The 12,247-nt window shown below is 50.3% G+C and overlaps 1 protein-coding gene across 1 annotated transcript; it reads right to left on the bottom strand.

The window, feature by feature from the left end:
- Positions 1-6,102: 6,102 nt before the first annotated feature.
- Positions 6,103-10,519, bottom strand: KCNJ11 (potassium inwardly rectifying channel subfamily J member 11). Its single transcript, XM_086677859.1, has one exon. The coding sequence runs from the start codon at positions 9,495-9,497 to the stop codon at positions 8,325-8,327; it is 1,173 nt and encodes a 390-aa protein (XP_086533985.1). The 5' UTR covers positions 9,498-10,519; the 3' UTR covers positions 6,103-8,324.
- Between the last annotated feature and the right edge of the window lie 1,728 nt (positions 10,520-12,247).

Raw genomic sequence — 12,247 nt, 5'->3', positions numbered from 1 at the left:
AAAATTCTATTAACATATAATGTAATTTATTCATTTTGGAATTTTATTCACCCTTACAAAAAGAGTGAAATCTTGTCATTTGCAACAATATGCATGAAACACCTTGAGGGTGTTCTGCTAAGTGAAATAAGTCAGACCGAGAAAGACAAATACCGTATTATCTCACATGTGCAATCTACAAACCAAAACCCAAGCTCATCAATAACAGAACACAATGGTGGTTTTCAGGGTGGGGTGGGGTGGATGAAACAGGTGAAAGTGGTCAAAAGGTACAAACTTCTAGTTATAAAATAAGTCATGCGGGTGTAATGTACACCATAGTGCCTTTAGTTAATAATACTGTAATGCATATTTGGAAGTTACTAAGAGTAAATCTTAACAATTTAGAAAAACCAATTTGACAATAAATTTCATATATTAAAAAAAAATTTAGAAAAACTTTTAAGAAAAAATATTTTTGTAACTATGTATAGTGACAGGTGTTAATTAGACATATTGTGGTGATCGTTTTGCAACATATACAACTGTTGAATCATGTCATACACCTGAAACTCATATAATGCTGTATGTCAATTACACTCCGATAAAAAAAAAGTAACATTTAGTGTTTCTGGACTGTGGGCTGTATCCATTTCAAATTCTGCTTCTTAGTTCAATGAGATTGACCTGTACATGTTAATATAAGAATAAATCTATTGAACTGCACTTTTAATTTAATATCTCTAAATTTTTCTTTGAGAGGAGACAAGTGACTTGTCTAGGGTCTCATGGCTAGTAAAGGATAGAGCTCGGGTTTTTAATCAATGTGTCCTACTACCAACGAAGATCCAGGGTGGGGTTGGGCTGTGAAAGATGAGCTGGAACATTAGGTTTAGAGGAGAGGCTTAGTCTGTACGGTTCTTGTCTATTCTTTTTTTTTTTTTTATATGAAATTTATTGTCAAATTAGTTTCCATACAACACCCAGTGCTCATCCCAAAAGATGCCCTCTTCAATGCCCATCACCTACCCTCCCCTCCCTCCCACCCCCCATCAGCCCTGTGTTTGTTCTCAGTTTTTTTTTTCTTTTTAATTTTTTTTTTTTCAACATTTATTTTTTGGGGACAGAGAGAGACAGAGCATGAACGGGGCAGGGGCAGAGAGAGAGGGAGACACAGAATCGGAAACAGGCTCCAGGCTCTGAGCCATCAGCCCAGAGCCTGACGCGGGGCTCGAACTCACGGACCGCGAGATCGTGACCTGGCTGAAGTCGGACGCTTAACCGACTGCGCCACCCAGGCGCCCCTGTTCTCAGTTTTTAAGAGTCTCTTATGCTTTGGCTCTCTCTCCCACTCTAACCTCTTTTTTTTTTTCTTTTTTTTTCCTTCCCCTCCCCCATGTTTCTGTTAAGTTTCTCAGGATCCACATAAGAGTGAAAACATGGTGTCTGTCTTTCTCTGTATGGCTTTTTTCACTTAGTATAACACTCTCGAGTTCCATCCACGTTGCTACAAAGGGCCTTATTTCATTCTTTCTCATTGCCACGTAGTACTCCATTGTGTATATAAACCACAATTTCTTTATCCATTCACCAGTTGATGGACCTTTAGGCTTTTTCCACAATTTGGCTATTGTCGAGAGTGCTGCTATAAACATTGGGGGTAGTTCTTGTCTATTCTTAGGGGAGGACCTGTTGGTTAGTGTGCTTGACCATTGCCTTAGTTTCTGTAACTGAACCAAAGTGACTGATGCTATTCCCAAATGGATCCGTGTGTGGGCACCTCATTCAGGACAGAAGTTGAAAGGAGTGTGGAGGGTCTTATGCCCGGTGTTAGTCATGGGTAAGGTACAATGGTGGTTCTGAATGTAGTTATCAGGGATGTGAGGTTGTATTTCAGGATCTTTGTGGGGCAGAGAAGCCCTGTTTACATCTCTATTGAAAGTTGAAGTAATGACCCTGAAAACAGTTCTTAGGTCACTCAGGCGGGGCACAGTCAGTGCATGGGCATAACTGACATGGAAAGCTCTTGGCTAAGAGAGAAGACTAGAATGGAATCCCCATAGCAGAGTTCCCACCTGAGGGTGATTTAGAGTCCCTCTAGTGGCGGCACTGGGGATTGCGGCATCAGTGTAGTTGGTGCCTATTTCAAGGATACATCATTAGAGGAGCTAATGAATCTCATAAAATGGAGATCTCGAAGGAAGAACAGGGCAACGGTTGGAACTGTGGAGCAAATGAAATAGTCCAAAAGTGTTTACCATCATCAAAAGAGACGTGATTCAAAAACAATGACACCCTTTGGAAATAGTAGTAAGGCAGTTGAGGTTTTTTCAGTTTCGTAAAAGAAATAATTTTGTAAATATTGCAATAGAGTAATAAAGTAATATAAGGAAAAAATAAAATTAGTGGGAAAATGACAAATGGGGTCTTTTATAGGAAGATAAAAAATTAGATATAAAATGTGGGGGATTGTTGAATGGATATTACTGATTGCAAGGGAATCTATGATGTAGAAAAAAGAAAAGGCATCAAAGAGTTACTAAACTCAGAAATGAGTATACTGGTTACACCTTCAGAGACCTGAAGAGTCACGAAGGGAGGCAGAACTATGGGATGGTTTTCATTCCTTGACTTCCAAGATGGATGGGAAATCAAGACACACTAGAAATTTAACAAAAAAGAATGAAAGTCTCAGCCAGAACTGTATTGCATTTACTATTCTCTGGAGTAACTTCCTTCCCCAATAATGATGGCATTAGGTGAATAACAAATTGATCAAATGAAGTAAAGTGCTACCTAGTGTGGTTTGCCTCACCGTGAGTGCTGATGGTCTGGGGAGGAGGAGTTTGGGACATATTGTGCTGCAGAGAACCATTCACTGTCATGAAGTAGAGGCAATGTGACTAACGTGAGCTGAAGAAGGCTATGGGCACTGTTGACCCATACTCCTGTACACCATTGTTTCTCCCAGTGAAGGAAGTAAGTTGCATATGTACTTTGTATCACCCATTCCACTGTTGGCATCAGTGCCTGGAAAGACCCGAAGCCAAGGAAAAGGCATAAGTTCGCATTCCTTGTACCCAGGCTGGTCAGTCTAGATGGCCTACCTTTCATGTCACTTCAGAGCCGGGTCTTCCCAGAGCGGAGATAGGGGAGGGTGTAGGTAGCACCTTCTTCCCTCTCCATGAAGGTACACAATGCCCCAGACAGGTGGACATGGCAGAGAGGATGCTAATAATCTAGATTCTAGTGCAACAAATCTACTCTCTGGAACCCAAATCTGATGTTAGCCCCATTATCCTATTTCTGTGTCTTTTCGCAGCTCCTTCCAAGCTGGAACTGATCTATTGGGCTTTAAACCTGCCCTGATCTGGGGTCAACATGATTTGACATGCAGAATTCATGTCTTCTTCCCCAAAGTCATCTGCATGTCTTCATACAACATAGGGTATCTAATACCTGAAACTGGGGAGACCTCAGAAGTGAACCCAGAGAGCTGTGGGAAGCCTGACCTACTCTACTCCTTACCACAAGCTCCCTAGGGAAGGATGTTGGGGAGGATCTCAAGTTTAGGACACAGATTGCCACCTGGGGAGAATAAGTGGGTCCTGCAGAAGCTAGGTGAGTCCTCTCCAGCAGAAGGACCAGAGGGCCACCTTCATGAGTTACATGTGGGCCTTGTGGTTACTTGCTGGAGATGCCAAATTCATAAGCATCAGGCCTGGGAAGATTTCCAGTATGGCTAGTGGGCTAGTTTTTTCAGACTAGCGGTTCCATTTCATTACAGGAAAGGGGTGGCTTAGCTTCCCTCCCTGTTGAGCTAAGGACTGAAGTCTAGGACACCTATCACACCATCTGGTGTGAGGTGGGGACTGACATGAGTGGCAGATGTGCCCCATCAGTTTGCATGGCCACCTGACTGACTGGGGCTGAAGGTAGCCTGGAAGGTAGGGACCCCAGTCCTCTTGCAAGAAGGGAGAAGATGGAGGGCAAGAGGAAGTGTCAGTGAGGTCTCTCTGGCTCCTTTGGTGTTTTGGACATGATCCTGGCTGTCATTTAACCACAGCTGAGTCAGCCATCAGTTTCAATCCCAGGACTTTGGTGGGGTGGGGGGAGACCCCAGGGGCTTTCTGAGTTGCACTTTTCCTCTTGTGCTTGGTCCAGAGACATTTGTCCCCTGCGGTGGATCTGACACTTAGAGCAAGGCAGCCCACCTGGTCACTGGGACTGTGCAGCAGGGGGAAAGGAGCTCAGTCTGAATCTTGGGCGTGCTACTTACCAAATACAAGATCTTAGTAAGTTAACTCTACTTCTGATCCTGTTTCCTCATCTGCAGACTCAGAAGAGAACATTGCCTCCCTCAATCCTGGACCCCAGTGACATGAGACACTTTCCTCCTCTTTCTGGGGAGCCTGGAGAAGAGCCAGTCCTGCACATGGGTGTGAACTAGCTTGGGTTGCTCTGTCTGCTCTCATGTGATGCCCCCTGCTGTCTTGGAAGCAGAATATCAGAAACAAATTCACCTGGGAAGTTCCTGCTGGGAAGAGTGGAGCTCAGGGGACTTTCCTTTTTCAGTTTAGGCCTGTGCCTTAAAGAAGAGGTGTCAAGGAAGTATTGATCCAGCAGCTTCCTCCATGCCTGGAACTTTCCAGCTCTTCCCTGAGCTAAGCTTTAAGGCTAGGGGTCTCTCTTAGAGGGGAAAGCTTCAGACCAGTGGCCCAGATTTTCTAATCAAGTAGGTCTTCTATGTGGCCAGCAGGTGGCACTAAGCCCCCAGCTCTGCCCATTCTGTCACCAGCCCTTTAAGGTGGAGTGGGTGGAGGAAGGTTACTCTGGATGGGGCTCCAAGAAGGTCCTGCTGAGCAGCTTCTCATTAATGAGTCTGGCCCCTCTCCTGGCCTTAAGGACAGCTAAGCTGAGTCCCAGGAGCCAGGCACTGTCCCCAGAACTCTGGGCTGACTCTGAGTAGGTTTTCATCCCTTCTAAACCACAAACCAAACCAGTCAATGTTGGGGTTCTGTGTGGGTGCAGGCAGCAGGCAGCTTAGAGCTTGGACCATCAGTGGCAGCTTCCTGGCCCCTCAACCCTACTTCTGGAGTAGCCTGGGACAAACTCTCACTGATCCAGTTAAAGCTCACAGTAGGCTTCAAACTGCAACAGTGATGCTGGCTTGTTGTTCTATACACTATTCATCATTCATTTATTTGTTCATTCAGCACTTAGTTCCAGCCACAGTGCTGAATCAGATATAGTCCCTGATCTTAAGAAACCACAAACTTGGGTTTGCCACAAACACAGGGAAAAGTTTGGGTTGCCCACAAACACAGAGGAAGGGAAGGGACTATCTCTTTTCAGAAGAATCAGGGAAGGCTTCAAGGAGGCATCATTTGGCCTTGACCACAGTGACATGAGATACTTTTATGGATTTCAACAGGCAGAGATGAGGCCTAGGCATTCTAGGCAAAGGGAATAACAGAAGCAAAGCTCAGAGGTAGGAAGGTCAATGTTATGTGCAAGGAGGGAATGGTGAGGCTGCTGGGGGATGGGTGGCTGCACAAGGTCCTGGCAAGAGAACAGTAAACTGCAAGGTTGGAAAGCAGAAATGGCTGGCTACAGGGTCTAGCCTGGCCCCAGAAGGTGATGGAGGATTAATGAAAGTACTTGACATGGGAGGAAATGATGCAACCGTTTGACTGGGACCACTCTGAGGGCTGCCTGGCAGATGGACTGCAGGGGGTGAGGTGAGACAAAAAGACCAGGTAATAGGGTCTGCCGTAGCCCCTGTCTGTGTAAAAGTAAGACCAGGCAGAGAACCTCATCACCGAGGGGAAGTATAATTTCTCCCTTAACATTTGTGTGGTCAGTTGTCTCATCATAGCTAATTTACAGCATAAAACAGTTAACATTTATTGAGCCCTTGTTATGGATGAGGCACTGAAGCATTTTACATGTGTCTTTCACATAACAATTCTATGAGGTATGTACTATTAGCAGTCCCACTTTATAGATAAGGCAACTGAGGCACAGAGAGGTTGAGTTACTTGCTCAAGGCCTTAGAGCCAGAGCCAGGATTGGAACCCAAGTTGGCTTAAGAGCTTACACTCCAATTACTACAGGCATACCTCATTTTATTATGCTTTGCTTTATTGAGTTTTGCAGATATTGCATTTTTCACAAATAGAAGGTTTAAGACTTCAGTGGAGGAAGTTACTGGAGATGTTATGGAATTAGCAAGAGAATTCGAATTAGAAGTCCCAAAGATGGGACTGAATGACTATAATCGCACGATAAAACTTGCATGGATGAGGATTTGCTTCTTAGGGCCGAATGAAGAAAGCGATTTCTTGAAATCGAATTTACTCCTGGTGAAGATGCTGTGAGGGTTGTTGAAATGACAACAAAGGATTTACAGTATTATGTAAACTTAGCTGATAGAGCAGCGACTGAGTTTAAGAGGGCTGACTCTGAATTATGAAAGAAGTTCTGTGGGTGAAATGCTATCACACAGCATCGCATGCTACAGAGAAATCGTTCCTAAAGGGAAGAGTCAGTCAGTGCGGCATACTTCACTGTTGTCTTATCAAATTGCCACAGCCACCCCAACCTCCAGCAACCACCGCCCCGATCAGTCAGCAGCCATCAACATCAAGGCAACACCCTCTAGCAAAAAGGTTACGACTCCCTGAAAGCTCAGATGACGGTTAGTACTTTTCAGCCATAAAATATTTTTTAATTAAGGTATGTACATTGTTTTTTTAAGACATAATGCTATTGCACACTTAACAGACTACAGTACAGTGTAAACATAACTTTTATATGCACTAGGAAACCAAAAAATTTATTTGACTCTTTATCGCAATATTTGCTTTATTGTGGTGGTCTGGAACCAAACCCTCGATTATCTCCGAGGTGCCTGTACACTAATGCATATGACGTCCCCACCTCTTGCCCTGACCATCCAGCCTTCCAGCATATTGCTGGAAGTGGACGCAGGGCCCAGGGCTATAAGCCTGGTAGGTGCTCCGAGATTGAGATGGTCAGACAGGCTGGCAGGGCTGGACTACCTGAGGCAGAAAGGTAAAAGTCTCTCCGAACTGGGTGACAAGGGTCAGCCCCAAGTCCTTTGCCTGGCCTCCTGGCTAGGATCTGTGGCACCTTTGGAATGTGGGCTGGCAGCTGCCAGCCCCTGCCCTCCCTGTCCAGCAGCATGCCTCTCCCTCCCCCGCAAGAGCAGCCCAGAGTGTAGGGAAGTTGTGTTGACAACAGAGAAGGCAGAATCCTGGGCAAGTTACGCAGCACTGCTTCAAGAGTGCCACTTGGGGTCAAGCCCGTGAGGACCAAGGGCCTCTTTGCCTCAGCAACCTTGCTCACCGCCACCATCCTGAGCTTTCCAACATCTCCTTTTCCAATCCAAAGACCCTCCACGGCCACCCTCTGGACAGACAGAGTGAGCGATAGCCACCCGTGGGGAGCCAGGACCAGAGCTCAATCTGTATGGTGGGCCCAGGACCCCCTCTCTTCAGCCTCTTTCTGCTTAGCATGCCACTGTCTGCCCCAGCCCACCTCAGCCTCCCAGTGCAGGGGCAGGTTGGGGGTGGGCAGGAACCGCAGCCCCTCACCATTGAAGCCTTGGTGTCAGGGCAAAGGGCGAGGGCGCAGGAGCCCATCTCCTCTTTCCTGAGCCTGAGCAGAGCTCGGCATAGCTGAGTGTCCTCACACCATTTCCTCCCTGCCTGAGTCTGCCCCGGGGAGGGGAGCCCTGTCAGCCTCAGCCTTTCCCCGTCTGTGCAGGTTCCACACCTCCAATCCTCCAGCTGGAATGTGCTCCTTCATTGACTGCCCTCTCCAGCTGGCAGGGCCTATCCATTAAGCCACCACTTTTTCAGGGAACAAGAGTGGCCAGTCATCTCTTGGGGTCACAGAAACAGAGCAGCAGGTTGCCAACCTGGGGACTGTTCTTCCCCAGCCATCTGTCCAGCTTGTGGTCAATTGATCATGGGGATGCGGGACTGTACAGAGACCCAACTTGAGGGTCCAACACTTCCCACAGCTTCCCCAGTCTGGGGAGGAGGGAGAGGGTGGGGGGTGAGCCGGTCCTGAGCTGGGGCTGGGAGGAGCAGAGACAAAAATAACCCAGTACAGTCTCCTGTTGAGGCCAGAAATAGCGTAGTGACAAGTGCCTTGTAACGCCACGGGCTAACAGCAGGAGGGGAGGCTGAGCTGAAGAGGGCCCAGCCTCACACCAGATCCTGGCCCGGCCAAGGGGCCCATATGTGTCCATTCTACATACCATACCACACTGCCTCTGTGCACACATGCAGTGTGGGGGCCCAAGGGACCATGGCTCAGGACAGGGAATCCGGAGAGATGCTAAATTTGGGTTTGGCCTTGGCCACAGCCACACTGCGCTTGCGCAGAGGGCCGCGGGCCGAGGCGAGGGTCACGGCGTCCAGCAGGGTGCGGTCCTCATCAAGCTGGCGAGCGGTGCAGAGTGGTGTCGGCACTTTGATGGTGTTGCCGAATTTGGAGTAGTCCACGGAGTAGCGGCCGTCCTCTTCCGCCACAATGGGTACAAAGCGCTGGCCCCAGAGGATCTCGTCAGCCAGGTAGGAGGTGCGGGCCTGGGTAGTGATGCCTGTGGTTTCCACCACGCCTTCGAGAATGACAATGATCTCGAGGTCTTGATGGTGATGCAGGTCACTGGGCGCCAGGTCGTAGAGTGGACTGTTGGCATCGATGACATGGTAGATGATGAGAGGAGCCACCAGGAAGATGCTGTTGCCACCCACACCGTTCTCCATGGGGATGTCCACCTGGTGGAGGGGCACCACTTCACCCTCGGGGCTGGTGGTCTTGCGCACCACCTGCATGTGGATGGTGGCGCTGATGATCATGCTTTTGCGGAGGTCCCCCACGCGCAGCATGAAGCAGAGACGGCCATGGCGCACAGCGATGACAGCATGCTTGCTGAAGATGAGGGTCTCGGCCCGCCGGTGGGCCTGGGCAGTCTTCATGAAGATGCAGCCCAGCATGATGGCATTGATCATGAGCCCCACGATGTTCTGCACAATGAGGATCAAGATGGCCAGCGGGCACTCCTCAGTCACCATGCGCCCACCGAAACCAATGGTCACCTGGACCTCAATGGAGAAAAGGAAGGCAGACGAAAAAGAGTGGATGCTGGTGACACAGGGCACGGCAGCGCCCTCGCCAGGGGCTAGGTCACCGTGAGCGAAGGCGATGAGCCACCAGACCATGGCAAAGAGCAGCCAGCTGCACAGGAAGGACATAGTAAAGATGAGCAGCGTGTGTGGCCACTTGAGGTCCACCAGTGTGGTGAATACGTCCTGCAGGAATCGGCCCTGCTCCCTGATGTTCTTGTGGGCTACGTTGCAATTGCCGTTCTTGGACACGAAGCGGGCCCTCCGCTCCCGGGCGCGGTACCGCGGCTCCGCGGGGTCCTCTGCCAGCCGTGTCAGTACATACTCCTCAGGGATGATGCCTTTCCGGGACAGCATGGCTCCAGCAACCACCAGGGAGAGGCTTCCCCCATGGAGGGCACCCTCCTGACCAAGTCTTAGGCCTCACTGTGGGGTTTCCTCCCTGGGCACCCTTCCACCTGGGGACCACCCTTAGTCTGTGCTGGTGTCACTTCTGAGTTGCCTCCCCGACCAGACTCATCCTCACTTCCACCTGGCAACCCTGCTTCTTTAAACCAGCCTCACACCTCAGCGCCCCCTGCCCATTGCCTAGTGAGCCCCCTACCCGGCCTGTTCCCCACCTTGTCCTGGATCTCAGCTCAACTCTCTTCCACCGCTGACCACCCTGGGCTCCCCCTAAGACTCCTTCTCCTCACCCAGCCTTCCTTCTCAACCCACCTCCTCTGTCTTGGAACTTAACACCTCCGGATCTTACCAACTCACCAGACCTCACACAACCCCCACCGTTTCTCTTGCCTTACCCATTTCTGCTCCCGGCCCCCTTCGAAGCTCCAGTTTCATATTCTGACGACCCCCAGTCCGGCCTCCACGTATGCTCCCCTTTCTACCTCACCTTCCGTTGCCCTCCCCCCCCCCCCACCCCCCCCTCGCGGCTGTTCGGGATCTCCCTCCAAGCGCTTGTCCTTTCCGTCTCCTTGGGATCCCGCGCCCTCCGGAGTCACTACCCCACTGGACTCCACTCCAGATCCCCTCGCCCCCAGCGCAACCTGGCACAGCTCACTCAGAGTCGCGGCCTCTCCGCTCCCCGCCGGCCCCACGCAAGCCAGCGCCGCGCCCCCGCCCGGCGCTCTGCTCCGTCCAGCCCCGCCCGCTCGTCGCCGCAGCACCTGCTCCTGCTCCTCAAGCCGCAGCCGTCGCCTCTCCGCCCCTCCGGCCGCCCAGGCGTCCCAGCGGGTGGTCCTCTCGTCCGTCTGTCCGTGTGTCTGTTGGTCCACTGAGACCGACCTGTGCTAGGTGGGGGCAGAAGATTGAGGGCTGGGGAGCCGGAGGAGTGGAGTGGGGACCCGGGGCCGCCAGGGGGAGCCCGACCTATTCCTGAGCTGGAGGAGGGGCGGGCATAGGGTCAAGCCCCGCCCCTCGCCGTTCACACCCCCGCCACGCCCCGCCTTCCTGTTCCAGATTCACAGTCTAGTTTTGGGGGTTTGCCCAATCAGATGGATCAAAAGAGATTCTTCCTGACCAAGCGGGGACACAGAGGGGAGTCGCGACCCGCCTTTCAGTCTGAGGACTGCAGCCCCTAAAGGCCTGGACTTTCCTCTTCCAATTTTCCCATTCTTAGTTGGGCCAATACCCACCCCTCCTGCAGGATTGGGCTTTGCGGATTCCCAGGGAAAGAAGGCACTGAGGGGCTGCGTCACCAGCCTGGTGACCGGGAGGTATTAGGTGGCCCGAGGATTTCTCTACTGACTGCTTCTTCTCTTTGGGGATGCTCTTAATCTTTTCTAAGTCATGGATCCTTTGAGAATTTGATGAAAGCCACGGACTCCCTCCCCAGAAAATAATGCACCTTACTAGTAGGTGTAGGAACAAAGTTTCACCTCCACTTCAGGGGATGCTGGGTGCTGCAGCCCAGAAGCCTGGGTGGTTGCCTCTTCTTAATTATCCCACAACTACTGTAAAACTGTATTTTTAAATGTTTATTTATTTATTTTGAGAGGGGGTGCAAGCAGGGAAGGGGCAGAGAAAGAGGAAGAGAGAGAATTTCAAGCAGGCTCCATGCTGTCAGCGCAGAGCCCTACATGGGGCTCAATATCACCAACTGTGAGATCATGACCTGAGCTGAAATCAGGAGTCGGATGCTTAACTGGCTGAGCCACCCAGACACCCCACTAAACCCCTGTATTTTAAAGAGAGTTTGAGCTATCAACACTTGCCTTACACCTGATTACACCTGCAGCCTTTTTTCTTATACCTTAGGTAGTGGGAGGAACCTGGGTCTGAGGGGCTGTATTCGGGCTGGTTTGGGAACTGGGGGATTCAAGCTCTTGACCTGAACACGAGTGGTGCTTCTACTGCAGGCATCAGCTTCGGATTGCCCTGTGGCTTGGGCTTCACGTGGGGAACCCCAGTTCTCAGCTGGGACAGAAAGCCTTCCAGGTCTTTTGGGGACAGTAATGGCCCTGTCCCCTCTCTGGGGCTCAGATCTTTATGGAACCCTGACCCATGTGTGTCCATTTGTTGGAGTGGGGGCTTGAGGCAGGGATGGAAAGATGGGGACAGTGGGGATATGGGCCACAGTGGGGCAGATTGTAATTTTCATAATGAGTTTTCCTTTTTCTCTCATACTCACCTGCAGGCAGAGTGAACACTGCTACTCAGGGTAAGTGTGAGCTTGGGCTATATTAACAGAGATGCAGTGCTTAGGGTGGGGAGGGGAGAACAGGATGATCAGAGTGGGGAGTCAATGAGACAGGGTTACACAGGAAACCAGCCACTCAGCCACCAGAAAAGGAGCCATAGAGCACCTCCTAGGGAGTTTGGGCACTATTGCAGAAACTCCAGGGGTTCAATGATAGTAGTTCTGTGTGGTCTAAAGTATAGAACCAGTATAGACACTGAGTGGAACAGGGGCAGGCTGTGATGTCACATATGGAAAAGTCAGTTCTAATAACCAGAGATGACCCATGTCTTTGGAGTATCCAAGTCAAAGTTGGCAGACCACCAAGGATACTATGGAGGGGTTTGGGCCAGAATGGCCTTGGGCATCCTGCGAGACTCCAGTGTGGGCCTTACCCCACCCCTGCTACCTCCCTTCAATCCCTTGGGGT

The sequence above is a fragment of the Puma concolor genome, chromosome D1, assembly GCF_028749965.1.
Source record: "Puma concolor isolate L17-30 chromosome D1, mPumCon1.1.hap2, whole genome shotgun sequence".
NCBI lineage: Eukaryota > Metazoa > Chordata > Mammalia > Carnivora > Felidae > Puma > Puma concolor.
This window is presented reverse-complemented; position numbering and strand designations above follow the sequence as displayed.

Bases quoted from the DNA above. Each gene is read 5' to 3' on its own strand.
- KCNJ11 (XM_086677859.1), bottom strand. From the start codon at position 9,497: ATGCTGTCCCGGAAAGGCATCATCCCTGAGGAGTATGTACTGACACGG.